Source organism: Pongo pygmaeus, chromosome 10 (genome assembly GCF_028885625.2).
Source record: "Pongo pygmaeus isolate AG05252 chromosome 10, NHGRI_mPonPyg2-v2.0_pri, whole genome shotgun sequence".
Classification (NCBI taxonomy): domain Eukaryota; kingdom Metazoa; phylum Chordata; class Mammalia; order Primates; family Hominidae; genus Pongo; species Pongo pygmaeus.
The window spans coordinates 120,171,851-120,197,955 of record NC_072383.2 but is presented as its reverse complement, the minus strand read 5'-3'; the positions used below and the strand labels follow the sequence as shown (position 1 = coordinate 120,197,955).

At 43.8% G+C, this 26,105-nt stretch overlaps 1 protein-coding gene across 6 annotated transcripts; it reads right to left on the bottom strand.

The window, feature by feature from the left end:
• Positions 1–1,946: 1,946 nt before the first annotated feature.
• RNF34 (ring finger protein 34) lies at positions 1,947–24,297 on the bottom strand. 6 transcript variants are annotated; one of them, XM_054443918.2, is made up of 8 exons: positions 23,569–24,260; positions 22,295–22,339; positions 21,574–21,639; positions 9,883–10,101; positions 8,346–8,753; positions 5,935–6,027; positions 5,491–5,692; positions 1,947–2,908 (listed from the first exon to the last, which is right to left on the bottom strand). In XM_054443918.2, exons 3-8 carry the CDS (start codon positions 21,580–21,582, stop codon positions 2,718–2,720), a joined length of 1,122 nt encoding a protein of 373 aa, XP_054299893.1. In that variant the 5' UTR covers positions 21,583–21,639; positions 22,295–22,339; positions 23,569–24,260; the 3' UTR covers positions 1,947–2,717. The 6 variants fall into 6 exon arrangements, with proteins under 6 accessions (XP_054299893.1, XP_054299894.1, XP_054299895.1 ...); XM_054443919.2 differs by having other exon boundaries at positions 24,143–24,257; XM_054443920.2 differs by lacking the exon at positions 22,295–22,339 and having other exon boundaries at positions 24,143–24,282.
• Between the last annotated feature and the right edge of the window lie 1,808 nt (positions 24,298–26,105).

Sequence of the window (26,105 nt, the reverse complement as noted above, 5' to 3'; positions counted from 1 at the left end):
GGGTTACTTCAAACTACAATCTAAAAAATCCACCAAGCATTTTGTACTCTTTCTGTAAAGAAGCCACTAAAACTTAATACACAAATCTAAGAGTAAACTTTAAACTGCTTTAAGCTAAGACTGTATAAATCTGTATTTTTGAATTTCAGTTTAGACAAAACCAGCACCTACTGCTTAGCTTCTACGGCCTGGATTTAAAGACTTGCCACCACCAAGTTACTAATTTGGAGGAAATCTTAAAATTTCCAGAGTCTCATGAAAAGATTACTTTGGGAGGCAGAGGCAGGTGGATCATGAGGTCAGGAGATCGAGACCATCCTGGCTAACACAGTGAAACCCCATCTCTACTAAATATACAGAAAAATTAGCCAGGCGTGGTGGCGGGCGCCTGTAGTCCCAGCTACTCAGGAGGCTGAGGCAGGAAAATGGCATGAACCCAGGAGGTGGAGCTTGCAGTGAGCTGAGATCGCGCCACTGCACTCCGGCCTGGGCAACAGAGCGAGACTCCATCTCAAAAAAAAAAAAAAAAAGAAAAGATTAGACAAAAAGTACAAGTGCCCACAAAACTCTGGCAACTTATGCTGCTTCTAAAGGGAAGCCATGACCTGCTCAAGCCAGTTACTACCAATTGTGGTTGCAGACAAACAAGTGGGAGGCCTTGATTTACATGCTTTGATCTTCAAAAGCAGAAAAATTTTTTCTTTACTATTAGCCACACAAACTTTCTGCCCAAAGCACAAGGGGCATCTGCCTCCTGGTGTTCACAGGTATTTTCAGCTCTGTTGATGGACTAGTAGATTCTGAGCACCCAAGGCCATGTGTGTTACTCACTGCAGAGTCAGGAGATAACAGACTCTGAGAAGTGGCCACTCCCAGCTGCACTGAAATCACAGTTGGTCTCAACTCAACCATCCTGAGTCAAGTCAGGTTGGACCTAAAAGAGATTTCACAACATTTTTGCATAATATCTCAAGTTCTTTTTTTTTTTTTTTTTTTTTTGAGATGGAGTTTCGTTCTTGTCGCCCAGCCTGGAGTGCAATGGCACGATCTTGGCTCACTGCAACCTCTGCCTTCCGGTTTCAAGCGATTCTCCTGCCTCAGCCTCCCGAGTAGTTGGGATTACAGGCACCCGCCACCATGCCCAACTAATTTTCGTATTTTTAGTAGAGACGGTTTCACCATGTTGGCCAGGCTGGTCTTGAACTCTTGACCTCATGATCCACCCGCCTCAGCCTCTCAGAGTGCTAGGATTACAGGCATGAGCCACCACACCTGGCCCAAATTTCTCATTTCTTATGTGGTACTGGAAGGGTTAAGAGTAACTCTGGCATCAGAGCTAGGTTCAAATTCTGCATAGCCACTTTTTAACCATGAGGTTTTAGACAAGTCTAACTTCTCAGAGGTTAGAGAAGCAAAGCAATGTTTATTTCAGAAGGTTGCTTTGAGGACTGCAGAGGCAACTACAGCACCTAGCGCAATACCTGGACACAAGAAACAGCACATCAGCAGTTAACCTTACTGATAAGCAAGCAGGAAATGTAAGCACTGTTGCTCATGTGGCATTGTTTTTTTCTTTTTTTTTGAGACAACGTCTGGCTCTGTTACCCAAGTTGGATTTCAGTGGCGTGATCTTGGCTCACTGTAACCTCCACACCCAAGGCTCAAGCCATCCTCCTACCTCAGCCTCCTGAGTAGCTGGGACTACCACGCCTGGCTAATTTTTTCCAAAGACAGGGTTTCGCCATGTTGTCCAAGCTAGTCTCGAACTCGTGAGCTCAAGCATTCCTCCAGCCTCAACCTCACAAGGTGCTAGGATTACAGGCGTGAGCCACTGCACCCGGCCCCCATGTGACATCTTTGAAGGTGCTCCCACCATCTCTTCTGAAGAGGGGTGCTAGGCCAGGTCACCTGATGTAGGAACTGACCAAGACAATGTAAACAAAAGCTTTTAAAAGTAATTTTATTCCTAAAGTTAAAATCAGCTAGCGGGTAGCACTGAAAATACACCTTCACTATACAAAACAGTGTAAACTGATTACACATTAATAAGGAATTTAGCACACACACTTCTAATAAAAGAAGCTAGATGCAGCCCTTGCTATAAAAAGCTATACCTGAACAAAAATGGACATGTGGAGTCTAAGGCCCTGGCAGTCGACTAGAGAATGTCAGTTGTTCCCAATTATGTTTAAATGCAGAAACAGCAACAATGTGGAAACTTACATTCATCAAATGTTAGCATTTAAAATATACATGACTAATAAAGTGAACATTCAGAGGAGCCACTGCTCAGCATGTTCCATGTCGGCCACTTGTGGACACTGATCTCATCCAAAGAGGACAGAAGTTTCAAACATCTGAGCAGTTTAAGTTAAAAATAGGATGAAGGGGAAATAAGAGAACAGGATAAGTGTCCTCCCAAGACAGCAGTGGCTGATGCCCACATGGCGCAAACAGGCTGACTTCAATGAGTGTTCATGGGATGTGTGATAAAGCCCAGCTGAGCCCGGGAAGCTCACGTGTCCACAGGCAGACAGGCTCACGGCATGGACCAATGTTTCCACAACTCAGGATGGATCTTTCTGTCCCCACTTAGTAGTGAAAATAATGTTTAAAAATAGCTTCAGCCTTTGAACAGTAACTTTCCAGTCCCTTCTGTGCATTGAAATGTTTGGGGTCAAGTTTGGGGGTGACTGTCCTGGTGAGGGGAGCCTGTTTCAAGACTTGAACACGTGCACGGCTCGCACCACATACTGCCGGCAGATGGGACACTCACTCATGCGCTTGCCGCACTTGGTGCAGGTAACCATGTGCCCACACTCCAGTAGGACACAGTCAATGACGGCATCCATGCAAATGCGACACAGGCTGTCGTCTTCCTCATCCTGCAGCTGCAGCCGCTCGCCATCTGAAAGGCAACAGAGAGCTAAGGCCTCGGCTTCGGGCATGGCCAGCCAGCCACCCTCCCGGTCCGAAGCTGAGCAGCCACCTGCTGAATGACCACTGCAGACCCAATGCCACCCCAGTGTTGTACAAGAAATAATCCCAACTTCTCTGCACTTTGGTTCTCTCCACTAGAAATGGCAATGATAAAAGCTATACCTCAGGGTTTTGTAAAGAATAAAATGCTTGAAGTACCCAACAAATGTTAGCTATGTATTTCTATTTTATATCTTTGTCTAATTCAAGACATCTGTGATAGGGATATATTACTTCTGTAACTAGAAAAAGAAACCCTCAGCTGGTCTTCTGCAGATGGGCTTTGGAGTCAGGATGCTATTGGAATTTAACTCAGTTGCCCCAGCTTTGTATCCCTGGGAACATCACAGTCTCTGGAGCCTCATCTCAGTAGGAAAAGAAGCCTTAGCTCCCCTCTTAGGAAAGTTAGGAATAATTGTGCATCCTTCCTTCCCTAGCCTTAGAATCAACTCAAGCCATCTGTGTTCCTGGCCCTGCTGAAGTCTAACTTGAAAGAGATGGGCCGTCCTGGCTCTTGGCCCACCTTTACATCTGAGAAAATCCAGTCTGTGAATAAGAAAGACGATGAATAAGTTAAAAAAGTTAACCCCAGCCTGAGATTTGGCCATAGGGCTATGGATTTGGGTGCTTCCCTTTCTACAGGTCAGAGGAGATCAAAGGGAATCATGAATAGTTGGAACAGAACAGGAATTCAAGCTTGAAAGGTCAGTAGTCTCTAGATTTAAGAGAAATGTTTTACTGCCATTCATGGGAAGAGAGTCTTGTGATCTGGGGTCTTAGTTCATGGCCCACGACTACTGGTGTGGACCTGGGGAGAAAGGATCTATGGGATGAGACGGCAGATATGCCAATGGAGAAGGCACTAGGCAACTCAAGATGAAATCAGAGTGGGCCTTGGTCTCCCCTTCTGTGTGGAGGGTTCCTTCCCACTCTTTAGAACTTAGGAAAGCAGAGGAGCCAGTGTCTTGTCAGGGATATGGGAACAATCTTGGTAGTGACTTGGAGCCAGTCAAGCTAGGAAAGATGCCAGCTGTGCTCAAAACAAAATGTGTGTTCCACCCAAGCCAGAGATTGAACTAGGGTTAGATTATGCAGTGAGTTAATGGAGAAAGACACTGGAAACCATGCTGTCATAATAACAACCATGTTATATCCTACACCACAAAGTACTTAAGGGTGGGAGTGGCATTATCGTTGTGCACTATACATAGTTGCTATTTACATTTATGAAGTCAACTGACTTCTCCCCTCACTGCCAGAAAACCATTTCCCAGCCAGCAACCTACGACCTCTGAAAGCTCTGAGGACGAAGATTCCTGCATCTACCATTGTGACATCATTTTTGAAGTAGGATTGCCAAAATATTTTGTGCATATTCTGGGCATAAACCTGTTATCAACAAATGCTGTATTATAACCAGCTTTAAAGGAGAAAACTCAAGATGATAAAAGTTAATGATGGGAGGGCTCTTTAAGCTAGATAGGAACATAAGATTTGTTAGTCTGAACACCAGAGGGCCAGGCATGGTGGCCCATGCCTAGTTCAGCACTAGTCTGGGCAACATAGAGAGACCCTGTCTCAATTTAAAAATATTAAGTACATATTTTTTTTACAATTAAAAAGAAAAAAATAAATACAACTGAATTATTTTTTCTTGTCCATAAATGTTCCGTGGCTTGATCGTGTTACCAACTGAGGAAGAATTTCTGTGCCAAATTTCATCAATGTATAGTTCAGAAGTTTTTGTTCTGTTTGGTTTTTTTTTGAGACAGTCTTGCTCAGTCACCTAGGCTGGAGTGCAGTGGTATGACCATGGCTTCCTACAGGCTCAAGCAATCCTCCCCACTCAGCCTCCCAAGTAGCTGGGACCCCAGGTTGGTGCCACCACACCAGGTTTTTTTGGTTTGATTTTTTTTTTTTGTAGAGATGGGATCTCTCTATGTTGCCCAGGCTGGTCTCAAACTCCTGGGCTCAAGTGATCTTCCCGCCTCAGTCTCCCAAAGTCCTAGAATTACAGGTGTGAGCCACCACGCCCAGCCTAGTTCAGAAGTTCTTAACCTCAGCTTTTTGTGACTTACACAGAAATCTACAAATAGTTGATGCTAAGAACTATGTAACATCTGGGCTATAGGGAATTTTCCCCCTACTGTTAGATTTAAAAGTTGAGAGAACCAAGGTACTGGCCGGCCAAAGGCATTAGTGAGAAAATAAGCATTTTTACAGAGATGAGGCATTTAATTAGGGTTGTAACAAATAATTATAGTAAGAAAAACCAAACTGAATAATTTTCTAACTCACTTGGCAGTGGTGGTCTCGCAGCCATAATGAACATCACATAATGAAGTTACTACTTTCCAGATCTATAAACAGGTTCATGTAACTAACTGATACTCAGTAAAATGGTACACAGCTTTCTCAAAAATAAATTTGACTTAATTGTAACAGAAACAACCCAGTTTTTAAAAGCCTAAGGAAAAATACTATAGGGAAAAAATGAAAAGATAAACCTACAGGACTTTTGGTTTTCTTCATTCTCTTTGTATAACCGGTTTACTTTCTCTACCAGTTCCCATTTTTCACAACAGCCAGAATAGTTGACAAAATTCCGAGCCAGAATTTCCTTCAGCTGGCGCACGCTCATCCCTTCCACATCATCAAGGCTTGACAAGTCAGACAGCGAAGCTCTCACTCTCTCCTTGGAGAGCCCGGGGTTCTGAAACCACAGAGCATCCATTAGCCCTGGTCCCACAAGTCCAGACCCTCCTCACTCTAAACTCATCACTGGCCCTGAATATTCTCCCAGCCATCTCAGCAGTCCTAGAAGTGTTTCAGTATACTGTCCTACATTCAAACCAGAAGAAACATCCTATACTAATCTAGAGAAAGTCTGCAGGGCACTGTCCCTTCCTGTCAGGTTGACATGTCAGGGAAACCAAATTTTATAGGTGGCCTCACCTGATCCTCCGCGTTTTCTTCTTCATCATCATCATCTTCATCATCGTCGTCGTCATCATCTTCTGTGTTTGCTGAAGTGATTTCACTTTGTACCTACACTTATACAATGTATCTGATTAGGTCAGGAATCAATCCGTATTTATCACTAGAGAAAACCTTGTCACCGATGCTCCCCATGATGACCAGAAGGCCAGCATAATGCACATCTTTGGATTCAGAATGCTGCTGACCCTTCCAAAAAGTTGGGCCCTACCAAATTGCATGAAGAACCTACATTCCATAAAGTTAGCTCCAAACACAAATTGCTGTGTGTGTGTAAAGTTATAAAATCTAACCAGAGTATTAACTCTCTCAGGAAGGTCCCATAATGGAATGCCAAAGCCATTAAGGATATGGGACGGCACTGTGTCATTATCAAAGTACCTGCAAATGGCTAGTTTAACTGGAGCCTGTAAGATGCAGACAGAAAAAAGCTAAAGCTCTGATGGGTCAGCCCAAGCATCAGGGGCATCTGATTTGAAAGATCTCAGTCCTACCACAGCTACTTAGACAATCTAATTCCAACGAAGGCTTTCTAGACTTCACTGATGGCTGAGGCTAATTCTAGTTTTTAAAATTTCTCAATCAGAACACTTTAGAAAAAACAAATCTCTTCAGTTTGGGTTATGTACCTTCTTTCACATATTTTCTTTTTACTATATTTGACAATAGGTCAGTTCCCAATTTCAAATATTCCACCCTACTGATTCCCAGGCACCATACTGTAGCATCCAACAATCCACACCACCCAAATGGTGGTGTATACCCAAAAGGGGTATGTAAGTCAGGTGTGCCTTATGTTTGCAGCATAAATATGCCAATTCTCATTTGGGAGAATAATAAAACTCCTGGCTTGGACTTATCTAATTTACGACTACAGTATGTGTTGCTTGACGACTAGGAGACACTCTGAGTAATGTGTCCTTAGGCGATTTTGTCATTGTGCGAACATCACAGTGTACTTCCACAAACCTAGATGGCACAGCCTGCTACACACCTAGGCTATAGGGCATGGCTGGCTACAAAGCCGTACATCACATTAGTGTACTGAATACTGTAGGCAGCTATAACACAGTAATAAGTATTTGTGTATCTAAACGTATCTAAACATAAAAAAGGTACAACAAAAATATGGTATTATAATCTTACAGAACCACTGCCGTGTATGTGGTCTATCACTGACCAAAACATTATTAGAGGACACAGGACTATATCTAGAAGGCAATTAGATAAAATTTCCCTCTGCACTTATTCATTTACTAATTAAAAGACACTCGGCCAGGTGCGGTTGGCTCATGCCTGTAATCTTAGCACTTAGGCCAAGGCAAGCAGATAACCTGAGGTCAGGTATTCGAGACCAGCCTGACCAACATGGTGAAACCCCATCTCTACTAAAAATACAAAAATTAACTGGGTGTAATCCTAGCTACTCGGAAGGCTGAGGCAGGAGAATTGCTTGAACCCAGCGGGGCGGAGGTTGCAGTGAACTAAGATCTCGCCACTTCACTCCAGCCTGGGCAACAGAGTGAGACTCTGCCTCCAAAAAAAAAAAAAAAAAAAAAAGTCTTGCTATGTTGCCCAGGCTGGGGGTACATAGTGGCTATTCACAGTTGCAATCATGGTACACCTGCAGCCTTGTACTCCTGAACTAAAGCAATCCTCCTGCCTCAGCCTCCCAAGTATCAGACTGAAGGCTCACACCACCGCATGCAGCTTTCCTCTACTTTTAATAATCCCCTTCTTCAGAGAAGAAAATTAAGTGTGAAAAAATTTGTTCAAAACATTTCTTTCAGCAGTTTAGAATCACTCACGTACAAGTAAATATTAATTACAAGCCCTTACACGTTATTCAATCAGGATGCCCAAGGACCTCATTGGGACAATATTATTAATTACAATTAGTAAATAACTACAGTTTTTCACTAATTCAGATGGCGCTTTCATTAAATTAGAACAATTTCACTGTAGCAAGACAAATGGGCATTAGGCTAACTTACACTACTGATTGTTTTCTGTGGTCACTGAAACACTTGTACTAACACATAACACTACAAATGTGTATGTGCTACTTTTTCACAGCCATTTCTTCAACAGTTAGTGTCTAACTGTATAAGACAGAGAAATTAACTAAGGCCAAGAGACTGATGAGCTATTTTGGGACCCTTCAGACAGCAGACTTTGGAGCCACCTAGTACCTCAGCAGACACTATACATCAGGACAGCCTTTAAGTGCAGAGTTCAGCTGGGTGTGGAAGCTCCACTCCAGCACATGACTTGAAGTTTATCAGAAGTCGTCAAGCACTAAAGGCCCCGCCATATACGGCCAAGAGTAAGCATGCTGGGCCCTGGGTGTAATTAGTTACCCCTCGTACCTGTGCCGGCACTCCAGATCTGGATGTCTGGTCTCCATCCATAAGCTCTCCCTGAAACGAAGACATAGTAGCAGAGGGGGCTGTATAGTTTGAAAAAAACGAACGTGTAAAAAAGCTAGAAGTCTGGGACCTTGAAGAATTCAGACTGCTTGTGTCCATGTCATCCTCAGAGCCTAGTCCATGATGGCACAGTACTAGATCCACCAAGTCTTCTTTCTCACGACAAGTATCTGTGGGTATATTTCTCAGAATGAGATACTGCCGCAGGTCCTTCACCTTCAGTCGCATTAACTGAGGGCGCTGAAATGCTGTCTCTTGTAATAAGTGACAAGTAGAACATCTACGGAGATTTTCTTGTAAGACTGAACAAACGGAGCAAAAATCCTTCTTGCAGTCACAGCAAACATGCTGAAGAAAGAAAAGCATTTGATGACAGCAAGATATAAACCATTATGAAAACATGAGTTTTCTTTCTGCCTTCTATTAAAATTTAATTTTAGTTCTTAGCGAAGTCCCCAGAGGCACCAGACTATTTCCAGAGGTATTTTCATGTTTCAAAAGCCATGAAAATCAAAATATTCATTGCCAAGGCAGTCTGGATTCGCAGAAGTTCTAATATAGGACTTTAAGAAAAACGCACTCTTGTGTTAATGAATTAAAACCTTTCCACCCCTTGGTATAAACATGTAATTAACAAAACAGAGCTTGAACCACATAGAGCAGAAAGCAGAATCACACTTCCTGGTCTTTTCCTACATGAACAATTTCCCCCATTTAAAGAGCAGAAGACAAAAAGCATAACAGACTGAGGGGGAAAAAGAAAGGCAACTGATCTCTCAAGGTCAATCCAAGAAAATACAGGACCCACTAATACAGTAATCTGTAAACTACACAGCCTAATCACAATCAAAGCCTTGCCACTAGAGAAGCTTAAAGAGGGCACTAAGATGTGGTCGTTTCTGCTCGCTGCATTGTTCCCACAAGCTAACATTTTTTTTCCTTAAGTATTTCAAAAGACTAAACTAATGATCAAAGAGAGCAAGGAGGCCTACCAATATGATGGGTCTCTGAATGACTTTCTATCTTAGTGAAAATAACTGTTAGCTAAGTATTTTATGTTGAATCTCTAAAGAGTAGTTAATTTATTGCATTCATTTATTCATTTGAAAGTTAAGGTACGGGATACTTTTTTGAAACTTGAATCTGAATCATAGTTACAGTAAATTATTTGTGAACAAAACTACAGACTAATACATTTCTTGCTTTAGGAAATAAACATCATCATGGAAAATAAAATGATACAAACAGGTCAAAGTTCAGGAGAAAGGATGTCTGAACATAAGAAACAATGTCTATACAACTTGAGCAGTAATATAATCCCTCGAATTAAGTATTTTTCTAGATGGAAAATGGCTAATGGAACTAAGCTTTTGATATTTTTATAAACAGACATGAAAATTCACTAGCTATTCAAAATAACCTACAATCAAGAATTCTGACCCATGTGTCTTGTTATGTAACATTTCATCCAACTCACCTTCTTTCTAAAGACTGAAAACGAAAGTCCACAGGCTTTACAAACTATGTTGGGCCCTTCCGTAGCTGCTGGTGGGTAGGTGGAAAACTCAGGGTTTGGTGTAAATCTGAATGGACCGGTGGCTCCTGCAAATCCTGACTGCTGGCCCCTGACAGCTCCAGTTCCCATGACTTCATTCAGCAGCCCACAGCACGAAGCCCACATAGACGTGGCACCCGCCTAAAAAGGAACACAAATCCCACAGTTGAAAGCTAAGTGGAATCTGGGCTCTCTGGGATCCTCCGGGAATGCTATTCTGGAGAGGTAAGTTTGCCCTCAATAACTTTGAGATTACTATATTCCTCTGGGCACTGAAATTTCCAGCCATTTGGAAAGAATTTTCTGCTATTTCCAAAGAATATCTGGCATTGCCAATACCCATGATCTCTTGTTAAACTAAGGAAAAGAGAATATGATCCTAATTTTACAAAACAAAAAACCTCCATACCCACCCAAAACAGATACATGTACACAGGCATGTTTAAAAAAAAAAAAAAAAAAAAAAAAGGACCGGACAAAAGTCTGTTCTGTGCTATATTTGGGATATGCATATACTAAAAATTCTTTGTTTTTCATCTGAAATTCAAATTTTCAGGCACCCTGTATTTTACCTGGCAACATTAGGCTGGTGGCCATTGCACTAGACATCACAGTTCTACAGTCTTAAGGCAGATTTTCTCAGCTATTATTTAACAGAAATAACATCAATTTATTTATTTAAAAACAGGGTCTCACTGTCACCCAGGCTAGAGTACAGTGGCGCAATCTCGGCTCACTGCAACCTCCACCTCCTGGGTTCAAGCGATTCTCCTGCCTCAGCCTCCCGAGTAACTAGGATTACAAGCACATGCCACACACTCGGCTAATTTATTTTTAGTAGAGATTGGGTTTCACCATGTTGTCCAGGCTGATCTCAAACGCGTGGCCTCAAGTGATCTGCCCACCTTGGCCTCCCGAAGTGCTCAGATTACAGGTGTGAGCCACTATGCCAGGCCCATAAATTTAAATTACTTCATTTCCTTAAACCTCTGTTTTTGCATTTGTAACTGGGTATAATATACTATAGCATATGTAAATAATTTTTTTAAATGACTTGGAAAACATCAAAACACCAACTGAAACTCTCTCTAGATTTTTTTTTTACCTAAAGTTGTAGACAAACCAGAATAGATTTTAATGTATTATGTGTAATTTATTTTCTCTGAAATTTTCTCTACTTTCCAAATTCTTTTTTTTCTTGAGACGGAACTTCGCTCTTGTTGCCCAGGCTGGAGTGCAATGGCGTGATCTCGGCTCACTGCAACCTCCGCTTCCTGGGCTCAAGCAATTCTCCTGCCTCAGCCTCCCCAGCAGCTGGGATTACAGGCACCCGCCACCATGTCCAGCTAATTTTTTGTAGTTTTGGTAGACACAGGGTTTCACCATGTTGACCATGGCTGGTCTCGAACTCCTGACCTCAGGTGATCCACCCACCTCGGCCTCCCAAAGTGCTGGGATTACAGGCATGAGCCACCGTGCCCAGCCTCCTAGCTTTCAGCGAGGGCCAAAGGCACGAGAATCGCTTGAATTCGGGAGGCGGAGATTGTCGTGATCCGAGATCACGCCACTGCACTCCAGGCTGGGCGACAGAGTGAGAGTCCGTCTCAAAAAAAAAAAAAAAAAAAACAACAACAACAACAACAGGAAAGTATTTTTTTATTCTACCTTTTCAAACTGAAGATACTAAACATAATTTTTAATGACTTGATAACCATCATGACCTTCCAAGGCATAAAGGGCTATTTGCTACTCCACTAAATGGCCCAGAACTAATGTATTGCTTTCTACAGTTTTTTTCTTGTCTCTTCCCTCTCTTTGAGCCACCAGGGCTATCACTATACCTGCCCAGAGTAACCTGTCTCCTTTTTTACTGCAGCCTCAGAAACCTGATAACCATGCTTGTCACAAGTATACATAAAAGAATAAATTTTCAGCGAGGGCCAAAGGCATTTTCCCATGCTTAAAATAAAAGCTATAGTGTTTAGAACGAATAGGCTTTTGCCCTTGTCCTAATTCTTAAGCATATTCTAGAATCTAGATAATGTGATAGGTAATGGAAGTCGAGATAGCTGAGGTATTAGTTAAAATCGCAGCACATAATAATACAGTTCCATTTATTTTATTATCTGATTCTGTCAAACATTTACTGTTTGTCCAGCAAGCTCTTAAAACAAAAAGCAAGTAAAAAGCCCTCAACCTTAAAAGGCAAAAGGCAATTTGGAATGCAACAGAAGGATAATGGCTGTTTCTGCTATTACCCAAAAGTAAGGCTGTATTATAAAGAAAGGAGAAGGTAAAGAAGAAACCACAACACGAGGTTCAAACAGTCTGAAGTATCAAAGCCAAGGATTTCAATATTATAAGTCTTCACACCCTATAATTCTCAAGAAATAGTGATGCCTTTAAAAGTCAGGTAAAGCCGGGCGCGGTGGCTCACAGCTGTAATCCCAGCACTTTGGGAGGCTGAGGCGGGTGGATCACGAGATCAGGAGTTCAAGACCAGCCTGGCCAACACGGTGAAACCTGTCTCTACTAAAAATACAAAAAATTAGCTGGGCGTGCTGGCGGGTGCCTGTAGTCCCAGCTACTCTGGAGCCTGAGGCAGGAGAATGGCGTGAACCCGGGAGGCGGAGCGTGCAGTGAGCCCAGATGGCACCACTGCACTCCAGCCTGGGCAACAGAGCGAGACTCCATCTCAAAAAAAACAAAAGCTGGGCATGGTGGCAGGCTTCTGTAATCCCAGCTACTCAGGTGGCTGAGGCAGGAGAATCGCTTGAACCCAGGAGGCGGAGGTTGCAGTGAACCGAGATTGTGCCACCGCACTCCAGCTTGGGCAAAAGAGCAAAACTCCGTCTCAAAAAAAAAAAAAAAAAAAAGACAGGTAAAATTATAATAGTCCATACCTTTAAGTGATTATATACCTCAAACTCTACAGCCATGGTGTGCTTAAAAGCATGAAAATCTGGCCAGGCTCAGTGGCTTATGCCTGTAATCCCAGCACTTTGGGAGGCCAAGGAAGGTGGATCTCCTGAGGTCAGGAGTTCAAGAACAGCCTGGACAACATGGCGAAACGCCGTCTCTACTAAAAATACAAAAAATTAGCTGGGCGTATTGGCAGATGCCTGTAATCCCAGCTACTTGGAAGGCTGAGGCAGGAGAATCGCTTGAACCTGGGAGGCGGAGCTTGCATTGAGCCTAGATCGCACCATTGCACTCCAGCTTGGGTGACAGAGTGAGACTCTGCCTCGAAAAAAGAGAAAAAAAAAAAAAAAAAAAAAAGGCTCAGCATGATGGCTCATGCCTGTAATCCCAGCACTTTGGGAGGCAGAGGTGGGGGAGCAGATCATGAGGTCAAGAGTTCAAGACCAGCCTGGCCAACATAGTGAAACCCTGTCTCTACTAAAAATACAAAAATAGCTGGCGCGGTGCCCAGGCACCTGTAATCCCAGCTACTCGGGAGGCTGAGGCAGGAGAATTACTTGAACCCAGGAGGCAGAGGTTGCAGTGAGCCAAGATCACGCCACTGCACTCCAGCCTGGGTGACACAGCAAGACTCCGTCTCAGAAAAAAAAAAAAAAAAAAGGCAGGAAAATCTAGATTTACTAAGAGTTAATTTAAAGTTAGTGTTCAGCCAGGCACAATGGCTCACATCTGTAATCTCAGCACTTTGGGAGGCCAAGGCGGGTGGATCACATGAAGTCAGGAGTTCGAGACTGGACTGACCAACATGGCAAAACCCCATCTCTACTAAAAACACAAAAATTAGGCCAGGCGTGGTGGCTCACGCCTGTAATCCTAGCAGTTTGGGAGGCCAAGGCGGGCAGATCATGAGGTCAGGAGATCAAGACCATCCTGGCTGACACGGTGAAACGCCATCTCTACTAAAAAAACAAAAACAAAATTAGCCTGGCGTGGTGGCGGACACCTGTAGTCCCAGCTACTCGGGAGGCTAAGGTGGGAGAATGGCATGAACCCGGGAGGCAGAGCTTGCAGTGAGCCGAGATTGCGCTACTGTACTCCAGCCTGGGCAACAGAGCGGGACTCCATCTCAAAAAAAAAAAAAAAAAAGATTAGTTGGGCATGGTGGCACGTGCCCGTAGTCCCAGCTAGTCGGGAGGCTGAGGCAGGAGAATCGCTTGAACCCAGGAGGCGGAGTTTGCAGTGAGCCAAGATTGCGCCACTGCACTCCAGCCTGGGTGACAGAGCAAGACTCCACCTCAAAAAAATTAATAATAATAAAGTTAATGTTCTTTTAAGTAAAGGATTCATCCGCAGTTCTTTAGAGTATGCACTCTTAAAACTGGAAAAACTTTGTTCTAAAAAATTCAGTTTGCATGTTACATTTTTTGGGGGAAAAATACCTCAACTGCAGAAAGTACTCCCAGGATAAACTTCTCTTCATTCCAGGGTTAACAGAAGTGCAGTTTTACAAAGTTTAGCTTCCTACTAATGTAGCTACTAAACCAACAGCTCTCTTAGCTTTTATCCCCCTTCTAATTCATGTCTGATGTTGCCTCTGGACTACAGTGAAAGTTCCTCACGAACAAAAGCTTCTTTTTCTCCTGCTCCTCTTTCCACCATGGTATGACTGACAAGTAACTGCGTAAAAAATTCCTATTATCTCTTCACAGGCAATGTAACATATAAAATTTTACATGCTATTTAGAAAGTTCAAAATATGTTTTCTTGGTAAAGAAAACCAAAAATCTCAAATGACACTCCCTTTTAAAAGCAGCACTGTCAGAGATTATGACCTTTGTATCAGGGATAGTTTTACAATGAATTAGGGAAGGATACAATTTTTCAAACCATGTTAATGAGTATGAGCATTAAAATTCTAGGCTGAAAAATTTTTTTTCAACTACACAGCTCTGGTAAAGGGAATAGAAGGACTTATTTTGGGAAAACAGATGGATTCTCTGTGTAGATACCAATTTTGGAGGGGGACAATTTTGTCCCATTCCTCACGTTTCTATACAAGGAAGGGAATTTCCTCTTTGTTCCCCAGAAAGAAAATGAGGAAAAACACTTAATTTAGCCCTCATTATAAAATAAAAAACTAAAAACAGGCCAGGAATGGTGGCTCACACCTGTAATCCCAGCACTTTAGGTGACCAAGGTGGGAGGACTGTTTGAGGCCAGGTCAAGACCAGCCTGGGCAACATAGGGAGACTCTATCCCTACAAAAAATAAAATCAGCCAGGTGTGGTGGCATGTGCCTGTGCTCCCAGCTACTCAGAGGCTGAGGCAAAAGGATCTCTTGAGCCTGGGAGGTCGAGACTATGGTGAGCTATGCTTACGCCACCGCATTCCAGCCTGAGTGACGGAGTGAGACCCTTTCTCAAAAACAAACAAACAAAAAAGCCCAAGCCAACCTCCAAAGTGTCCCAGGCAAAAATATTGCTATAACCCAATATTCAGTACAACTCAGACACATATTAGCTATTGTCAGCCAAATACTACAGGAATAGAAGGTAAAGAAGCAATCCTGAAAAATTCAGGTTGCAGCCTCATTAGAATCTCTGAACTTAAATTTGGGCAAAATCTTCCAATAAGAACATTATCTCCCTATGAGAAAATAACCTTAGCATCATATTGAAGGGCAAATCCACTTATAGTTATCATCTCTGAGAGGAGCATTTGCAACACTTCAGCCTTCTGGAAAGTTCAGAAATTTGAAGCAGGGGAAGCCCCTGTCACTAGTATATTTAAAGTATTTTTCTTTCCCATCCAGCTTTTTTTTTTTTTTTTTTTTTTGGTGGTTTTGAGACGGAATCTTGCTCTGTTGCCCAGCCTGGAATGCAGTGGTGCAATCTCGGCTCACTGCAACCTCTGCCTCCCGGGTTCAAGCAATTCTCCTGCTTCAGCCTCCCGAGTAGCCGGGATTACAGGCACCCACCACCACACCCAGCTAATTTTTGTATTTTTAGTAGAGACGGGGTTTCACCATGTTGTCCAGGCTGGTCTCGAACTCCTGACCTCGTGATCCGCCTGCCTCAGCCTCCCAAAGAGCTGGGATTACAGGCATAAGCCACCGCACCAGCCCCATCCAGCATATTTGAAAACTTTAATTTCCATCTCCCCTTTAAGCCCCGTGTTTCCTGGCATCCCAGTGCTGAAATGAACATAATTTCTTTTCTTTTTTTTTTTTGAGACAGAGTTTCGCTCTTGTTGCCCAGGCTAGAGTGCGATGGCACGATCTTGGCTCACCGCAACCTCTACCTCCCAGGTTCAAGCAATTCTCCTGCCTCAGCCTCCCTAGTAGCTGGGATTACAGGCATGTGCCACCATGCCCGGCTAATTTTGTATTTTTAGTAGAGGCGGGGTTTCTCCATGTTGGTCAGGCTGGTCTCGAACTCCTGACGTCAGGTGATCTGCCTGCCTCAGCCTCCCAAAGTGTTGGGATTACAGGCGTGAGCCACCGCACCTGGCCACTTATTTTTATTTTTTTAGAGACGGGGTCTCGATATGCTGCCCAAGCTGATCTCAAACTCCAGGGCTCAAGGGATCCTTCTGCTTCAGCCTCCCGAATCACTGGGATTACAGGCATGAGCTACCACTCTTGGCCCACATTTTCTCTTATGACTTGACAGAACCTATAAAAGCAATTGGAGAACTATTTAAAAGACAATTTCCCCAAGGGTTTATTGAATCTGAGCTCTTACAGTGGAGAGGGGGACAAGGGATGGGGGGAACATATGCCAATCTATTTTCTGAGCTCTTCACACTCTGCCTCTGTTATATTTCCTTGGAACCCAGTTACCATATCCAGTAGGGTCATAACCAACAAGGATCCCTCTTCTGCACCCTCCTTTTAAAAGCTTTAGAGACCTAAGTTCATGTTCTTTCCTGTTCCATTTCTGTCTTCCCTATACTTTAAGATCTTCCTCCAGTTAAATTAGCCTGTATTCCTTTTTCTTTTATTCATTCATTGCTTCCATACTGATAGTAAGATTGAAGCATCTTCTACAAACCACTCCATTTCTTCTTAGATTTTGAGAAAACCCAATTCCTGGAAAGACAGCATACTAGGCGTAGCCCTTGGGCTTCCGAATTTGCAGTCAGTTCACTGAGTTGTTGTATACTAGACATACGCCTTTGGCTTCTGCATTTGCAGTCAATTCATTGAGTTGTTGTATACTAGGCATACCCCTTTGGCTTCTGAATTTGCAGTCGATTCACTGGCCTCAATTCCAAAGTGGTGCCTTCCTTATGGAAAGGTCACCATCCATTATTTGTTCATTGGGGGAAAAAACCCTACAGTTACTCCTCCGTGAAGAAAGCCCAAAGCCAGATCTCTGAAAAGCCTGGAACTTTGAAAATGCAAGCCATGATCTGGGCTTTCATGACCTACTTGGGGACCTTAGTTGGCAGCAAAACTCCATGGGTTATACCACATGAATCCAAGTGGTATCTAAGAAGTATAACGCTTTTTCTAACAGTTTAGAAAGAACAATAATCTGGAGGGAGGGGGAAGGAGGGAGGAAAGGAACAAGGGGTGAAAAACTAACTGTCAGGTACTGTGTTCACTACCTGCTGACGGGACCAACTGTACCCCAAACTTTAGCATCACTCAATATACCCATATAACAAACCTGTACATGTACCCCCAAATCTAAAAGTTGAAATTATATTTTAAAAAAAGAACGATAATCGTGAAGACAGCTAAATTTCCTCTCTTGACCACGAATGTAGTTTAAAACAACATAGAGAATAAGAGAATGAGGCAACTATCTGCCTATGCCTGGCACAAAACTCCAAGCTCAGAGAATTTACCTGTGTTTGGAGTTTATTTTCTAGCCATCAGTGATTACTAAAAATAAATGACTTATTCTTGATAGTCTAATCCCTTTCCTACCCACTCTCTTAAGCCAAAGCTGCTCTCAGTAGAGCCACCATAGGACCATGGTCTGCCTGGCTTATATCAGTTAAAAACCAGGTATCATATTTAAAAACTTAACACCTAGCCTGGCACAGTGGCTCATGCCTGTAATCCTAGCACTTTGGGAGGCTGAAGTGGGCAGATTGCTTGAGCTCAGGAGTTCGAGACCAGTGTGGGCAACATGGTGAAACCCCATCTCTACTGAAATACAAAAAATTAGTTGGGCGTGGTGGCGGGTGCCTGTAGTCCCAGCCACTCGGGAGGTTGAGGCACAAGAATCACTTGAACTGGGAGGCGGAGGATGCAGTGAGCTGAGATCACGCCACTGCACTCCAGCCTGGGCGACAGATCAAGAGTCCGTCTCGAAAACAACAACAACAACAAAAACTTAACACATTCCATAATAAGAAATTAAATTCTAAAACCTGCCTGGACTGCCTCAGACACCTAGATAGCCTCATGTCATTCTGGTATCCAATGCCAGTTCTCCTCTTTTCTTCAAAGACAGTGCACCAAGATTTTAGGGAGCCAGTTAATAGTACCTTTTTTCCACATCCAATTTGGAGTTAATTAAGAAATAAGACAGGCCGGGCGCGGTGGCTCATGTAATCCCAGTACTTTGGGAGGCCAAGGCGGGCAGATCACAAGGTCAGAAGATCGAGACCATCCTGGCTAACATGGTGAAACCCTGTCTCTACTAAAAACACAAAAAATTAGCTGAGCGTGGTGGCGGGTGCCTGTAGTCCCAGCTACTCTGGAGGCTGAGGCAGGAGAATGGCGTGAACCCGGGAGGCGGAGCTTGCAGTGAGCCGAGATTGCGCCACTGCACTCCAGCCTGGGCGACAGAGCAAGACACCGTCTCAAGAAAAAAAAAAAAAAAAAAAGAGGCCGGGTGCAGTGGCTCATGCCTGTGAACCCAGCATTTTGGGAGGCCGAGGCAGGAGGATTATCTGAGGTCAGGAGTTCCAGACCAGCCTGGTCAACATGGTGAAACCCCGTCTCTACTAAAAATACAAAAATTAGCCAGGCATGGTGGTGGATGCCTGTAATCCTAGCTACTCAGAAGGGTGAGGCAGAATTGCTTGAACCTGGGAGGCGGAGGTTGCGGTAATCAGAGATTGCACCACTGCACTCCAGCCTAGGTGACAGAGCAAGACCCTGTCTCAAAAAGAAAAAAAAAAGAAATAAGACAAATGGAAATTAAAATGTTTGTTTTTACTGATAGCATCAACTGGAGAACAGGACCTTGGCTCTGCAGCCAACAAGTCTGGATAATATACAGCTGATCAAGAGCAGCTTACCAGCTAGTTGAGTGGAGACCAGAACTCCATCTTTACTACAGGAAGACAAATATGAGAAGGTCCCAGAAAGTACTGAGCCAAGCACGTCAGTTCCTTCACTGAAACTCCTAAATATTCAAGTCCCTCTTTTTCCTCCCGTAGCAGAGACTGACAGTGTTTCTCCCATACTGTTCCCTCCCCAAAAATGAATTAGAAGCCCCCTCCCCTCTGTAGGAGCAAAGGAGAGGAAGCAAATGGGAGGGGAAAGAATACAAACCTAAATAATCTGCAAAAGAGTAGGAATGACAGTTTCTGGCCAATAAGGTTATAAGGACTCTCTCAGTTTCCTCAGTCAGGTTCAAACAACATAAGCCCATGAAACATCATTACAGTCAACAAAAGCAAGAGAAAAGGTGTTCTGTTTCTTTGCAAGAGCAGCAGCCCAGCTCTCTTTCTGGCACAGTGCCAGGATTTTCAAATGGCCTCAAGGTTCAGCTGTCTTTGCTTCTGTGTGTATATAATCTAATATGCTTTCAGAATCCCTGTGGGGAGAAAATACTTCAAAATGCTCAATTTAAAGAATTCACAAATTTACCACAAATTTTCAACCCTAAACTACATCAGGATGTGATCCCTTTTAATGATTCCATTAAATATATTATCAACCAGCCAGACTGGAACGAAGAATCAGAAAAGCTATGGTGGTTTCCATGAAGATTAAATGACAGGCTGGGCGCAGTAGCTCACACCTCTAATCCCAGCACTTTTAGGAGGCCAGAATCACTTGAGGTCAGGAGTTCGAGACCAAGATGGTGAAACCTGGTCTCTACTAAAAATACCAAAAAAATTAGCTGGGCATGGTGGTGCACACCTGTAGTACCAGCTACACAGGAGGCTGAGGCAGGAGAATCACTTGAGGCGGAGACTGCAGTAAGCTGAGATGGTGCCACCGCACTCCAGCCTGGGCAACAGAGAGAGACTCCATCTCAAAAAAAAAAAAAAAAGATTAAATGACAGCCAGAGACAAGAGAAGTATAGGGGGAGAGAACGAAAAGAAAGTTTATGAGTATGAAAACAGACAACTAGGCCAGGTGCGGTGGCTCAAGCCTGTAATCCTAGCAGTTTGGGAGGCCGAGGCAGGTAGACTGCCTGAGCTCAGGAGTTTGAGACCAGCCTGGGCAACATGGTGAAACTCCGTCTCTACTAAATATAGAAAAAAAAAAAAAAAAATTAGCCAGGCATGGCAGCTACTTGGGAAGCTGAGGCAGGAGAACTGTTTGAACCCGAGAGGCGGAGGTTGCAGCGAGCTGAGATCGTGCCACTGCACTCCAGCCTGGCGACAGACTGAGACTCCGTCTCAAAAAAAAAAAAGAAACAGAAAACTAAATGATCTAAGTCATTCACTTTTTATTAAACTAGGTAAATAGCAAGGTAATAATAATGCCATAGACTCTTCTCATAAGAGTCTACCTTGCTTGCCATAACTCTAAGTTAAATATATTATTTACACAGTTATTTTAAGGATGAACCTAGAAGTTTTAAATTCAAAAATAATTGTCTCGGATGCTACATGAATCTACAAGGACCAAGGAGGGATACTATTCTTCCATCAATGAAAGCTTCCTCAGAGAACTCACCCACTATATGTCCAGGGTTTGTTTTAAACTCTGGACAACCTTCAATTTGCTAAAACTCAATGTCCTGTGTTAAACGACAGGAAAAAGATGTATTAAATCTTAGCAACGGTAATATAAAATAATCAGTTTTACAGTTTAATCTTGGTTAGGTTCAACTTTCCTACATAACTAAAAGCAAAGCAGAAAAAACAGTTGATAAAAAAGCAAAATCTTTATTTTTTTTTTTTGAGACGGAGTCTCGCTCTGTCGCCCAGGCTGGAGTGCAGTGGCGCAATCTCGGCTCACTGCAAACTCTGCCTCCGGGTTCATGCCATTCTCCTGCCTCAGCCTCCAGAGTAGCTGGGACTACAGGCACCCACCACCACACCCGGCTAATTTTTTGTACTTTTAGTAGAGACAGGGTTTCACTGTGTTTGCCAGGATGGTCTCAATCTCCTGACTTTGTGATCTGACCACCTCGGCCTCCCAAAGTGCTGGGATTACAGGCGTGAGCCACCACGCCCAGCCTCTTTATCCTATTTAGAGCCATTTGAGAAAGATATGCTCCTTAGAATGTGAAAGGATTTCTTATCAAAACTGCTGCTTCAACTGAAATACAATATGCAGGGACCTAACTCTTTCTTAGTGACCAAATATCTGACCATATACCACAAAGGAAGGAATTCTACATCCTAAATTATTTCTGTCATACCATTTGGACATTAAGCAGGTTGCAAAAACAGATGATGAACTCTAAAATGTAATACTTTTAGACAAGACATTGGCCAAACTGATAGATTATTACAATAACGTGTGCTATAGATATAAATGTTACCTTCCTCATGCTTGGGTTTTTGTTTTCTTTTAACAGTATACTTGATCCTTAGCACCACTCCCCCACCTTTCAGAGAAAAAAAAAGGAAAAGGAATTACATTCAGTAGATTACTTTCTCCTTGATATCTCATTTTGAGCTTGGAAGAACCCAGATTAGCACAATTAATGGTGAGATCAATATAAATAAGGAAAAATGGGAAAGAGGATTAAATCAAATTAACACAGGGCACCAATTTGGATTTTTTTTTTTAATCCCTTATGGGAAGTTGATTGGATGTTACTGTAAGGTTAAAAAGTTACTTGAGTCTGAGAGGTAAGACCTATTTCAAAACATCAGTTTCTAAACCAAACCAAACCAAACCAAACCACCAAAGGGAAAAAGTAAATACCCATTCCGTACATATACTAAAACCAGCTGTTCCAGGTTTGAGTGACCATGTACTTATCCATATAATTGCTTAGCTTTTTTTGTTTATTTTTAACTGCTTAACTTTTTTTTTTTCCTTTTTTTCTTTTTAAAATAATTTTTAATCGAGACAGGGTTTTGCTATGTTGGCCAAGCTGGTCTCGAACTCCTGACCTCAAGTGATCCATCCGCCTTGGCCTCCCAAAGTGCTGGGATTATAGGCGTGAGCCACTGCGCCCAGCCAGGTATGCTTGCTTAGCTTTTAATGTAATTTTAATTCCACAGAAAGAAGTATTTCCTTACATGAACACTCACATGTTAGTATTCCATGACATCAGGAATCAGTCTCTGCCCAGAAATCTACAGATGAGCATACCCACAATTAAACAATTTCAATATAAATCAACATTAAGTTAAATAAACATTTAACAGCCCAAATCCTAAATGGTGTAAACCCAGTTTCACAAAAACAAAAGCATCATTTATAACTGTCATCTTGCACAGGCTGATGTCTATTCAGGTCCATACTTTGCTTCTGAAAATACATATCTTTTCTATAATTTCAATTGCCACCAAACTTTGTTTCTAAAATTTCATCTTGGAAAGTAGTACCTTCCACTTCAATTCAAAGCACACGTCTGTTTTCAAATAACTTGTTTAAAAATTTCAACACTGGACCTGTCTCTAATTCTTTCCTTCGATAGCTAGTTCCTTAATGGGCCACATATTTAATATTAATAAAGATACTGATTCTTAGAGGCATTATATATAAAGATCCCTGCTTTGTTTTTGGATCTTAACACAGCAGAGAGTGGTTTTCAGGAAATATAGCTTCTTCTAGATACTTTAATAGATATTTCAAGCTGGAATAAGATAAACTGGAAAGTTAAAAATAAGCTTTTACAATATCCTCATACTTCAAGGCACAGTTCCAAAGTTACCTATTCCAAAAATATTCCTTGCTTTCTGTAGCCAGAAGTATCCTTTCTTGCTCCTGTTTTGTCCCCGCTTTTTTTCTTTTTTTTTTTTTGATACCTATAGCCTTCTGCCTTGTAATATGGTTACTTGCAAATAACTCTTCTTTTGAATGGTAAACTCCTTCCTAAGGGGTGAGACTGTATTTTGAATTACTTCTCTTCACCATGTCTCCCTCTTGACTAACGCACAGAAAACGTTCAACAAAACGTGCTGAATTTCTGTGACCAGCTGACACTCTTTTTCAATCTTCCATAGTAAATCTTTGACGCTTTATGGAGACAGCGTTAATCTAGCAGCTCACCTGCTAGATTATCCACCCCCAGCACACCTCTGCACTGGGATTAACGAAATCGTCTGGGTCTGAAAGTTATCATTACCTTATGACTCATCCCACTTGGTTTGAGTTCGGCAAATGAATCAATACCCTGAACTGACTGCTGTTCACAGAGCTCTTTAGAACTCTCAGTGATCGGGCTGAGAATCATCTCTCAGAAGTAGGCCGGAAACCCCGCTCCCCTTCCCCCTTTTCTTCAACTTCTCATCAGTAACGCTCCCACGCTCTCACTCCCACCTTGGAGAACTCAAGCTGCCAAATTCCTTGCTGCGTTTACCTAGTGGCGATGGAGGCACATCCAGCCTTCTCTACGTCGCGGCCCCGACGTGCAGCCTACGAAGCACCCCTTCCGCGTGGCATCCCCACCCTGAGAGTTCTTTAACCCGTTAGCCTGGCCCCGGCCTCACCACCTCCTGCACCCCTCCTGTTCTCCTCGGTCCCACGATGTCCCCAACACTTGGGTTAGTTCAAGGACTCGGGGCGGGAGAGGGCACGCCGCGCGCCAAGGGACCGAGGCTGAGGCGAGCCCTGGCGGCTCTGCCTCAGGCCCCCGGGGAGGCGCACAGGGCCTGGAGCAGAGAGGGGCCTACCCGGCGCGAACGCTAGGGGCGTCCGGCTTCTCCCCACCGCTCGGGTCGCTGACGGGGGTGGCACTGGAGGAGCTCGAGAGGGTCCGAGAGCCTGCCCTGGCTCGGTTGAGGCGCCTGAAGCCGGGCAAGCGACCCCCCTCAGCGCAGCTCTCCGAGATGCCGACTAGGTAACCGCTAAGGCGGAAAGAAAGGAGGCGCTTCAGGTGCCCTGGCTGGATAGGATTGGCGAGGAGGGTCTGTCCGGCTCCACCGGCCCCTCACCTTCATGGCCGCGACCGCCTCGGCTCGGCCGGCTCTACCAGGAAACTCAGCACCATAGCAGCTCCTCGCCCTGCCGACCTCTTTCCCTCTGGGCGGCGATTACGGCGCCCCGGGAGGCGACCGAGCGTCCGGACGTAAGGGGCGTGGTCACGCTCGCCTCGTGCCCCGGTGAAAGCGCAGAGCGGCGGCCAAGACGACCAACAGGAAGCCGACTTTCGGGGGGCCGGTCACCAGAGCCAATGAAGCGACAGGGATGGGGCGGGGCCTCTGGCGTTCCTCCTGGCTGGGAGTGCGGGGGAGGATTTTTTTCCGCCCCTAGCGAAGACCTGCGGACCTGGGCGTGGCGGCAGGGCGCTGCGGTGCTGTCTTCTCGGTTGGGTGTTTGAAATGGGAGACAGCGTCCCCTGAGGAAGCTGCTGCGGCTTTCTGGGCTAGGTGGTCAAGTTTCCGGGGAGGGGAGCGCGGGAAGGGCCGTGGTGAATTTGAACACGCCGGTTGGCTCGAAGGCTTTTGTTATGACCGTCAGAGCAGGGCCTCAGATTTCCTTCCCAGACGTTCCCGCGTTCACGCTCGGTGATGACCTCGGGGCTCCTCACTCGTGGGTCCGGTAAGGAGCGGCAGCTGCACTCGCTAGGACGCGGCCTTTAAAAACAAGGCTTATTGAAAACACTTAGAAAACCAAGGGCTCTCAAATCCCAGTGCTCTTTGAAAAGCTGTATTCAAAATAACCAAAATCGTAGCACAATAAAAGAATTTGCTCGAGCCTTGGAATTGCCTTTGGACAGAGAAACTGAGGTTGTAAATTAAGGTATCGATTTCTTCAGCTGTACTGGATGACAGTTTATTTTCCTACACCTTTTTTTTTTTTTTTTTTTGACAAGGTTTTGCTCTTGCCCAGGCTGGAGTGCAATGGTGTGATCTCGGCTCACTGCAACCTCCGTCTCCCGGGTTCAAAGGATTCTCCTGCCTCAGCCTCCCTAGTAGCTGGGACTTCGGGCGCCCGCCCCCACGCCCGGCTAATTTTTTCTGTTTTTAGTAGAGACTGGTTTTCACTGTGTTGGCCAGGCTGGTCTAGAACTCCTGGCCTCAGGTGAGCCGCCCACCTCGGCCTTCCAGAGTGCTGAGATTAGCCACCGGGCCCAGCCGATTTTCCTACACTTTTTAATCTCACCTCTAACTTAACCAATATTTAAGATTTTAAACATAAAAAAGTCAATTCGCTCTTCATGAGGCCCTAAGACTGTTCTGTTGTTTATATACATTATAGATTTGCTTCGACAAGTTGTGCTATATTAGATTAAAACACACGGAGAGAGAGAGAGTGCGTGCCAGGCCACTTCCTTAGACTGAAATAATGCATCAGAGTATGTATTTCTCTTGCTTCAAGTGCTGCTCAGATAATGTCACTTCTTATCCAGAATAGTCCTAGGTTTTCTTTTTTGGAAAAAATGTACAGAAAGCCTTTCATTCACGATGCAGGACGCAGCTGAGCTTCATTGGAAGAGAAAGTATTAATTAATTCTCCTAATGATCTAGACACAAAGAAACTCAATAAAAGTGTTCTTGGGGTACAAAGCCATGGTTGTCTCTCATTAGAAAAGGCCTGGCAGGTCTACCTCCAGAGTTAATAAGCACATGAAAAGATGCTCAACATCATTAACTATCAAGGAAATGCAAATCAAATCCACGGATACCGCTGTGCGCCTACAAGGATGGGTAATGTTAAAAAGAAGGAAAATAGATGGTAAGGATGTGGAGAATTTGGAATCTTCATACGTGAATGGTGGGAATGTAAAATGATGCAGCTGTAATGAAAATGTCTGACAATTCTTCAAAAAAAAATTTTTTTTTTTTGAGACGGAATCTCGCTCTGTCGCCCAGGCTGGAGTGCAGTGGCGCGATTTCGGCTCACTGCAAGCTCCATCTCCCGGGTTCACGCCATTCTTCTGCCTCAGCCTCCCGA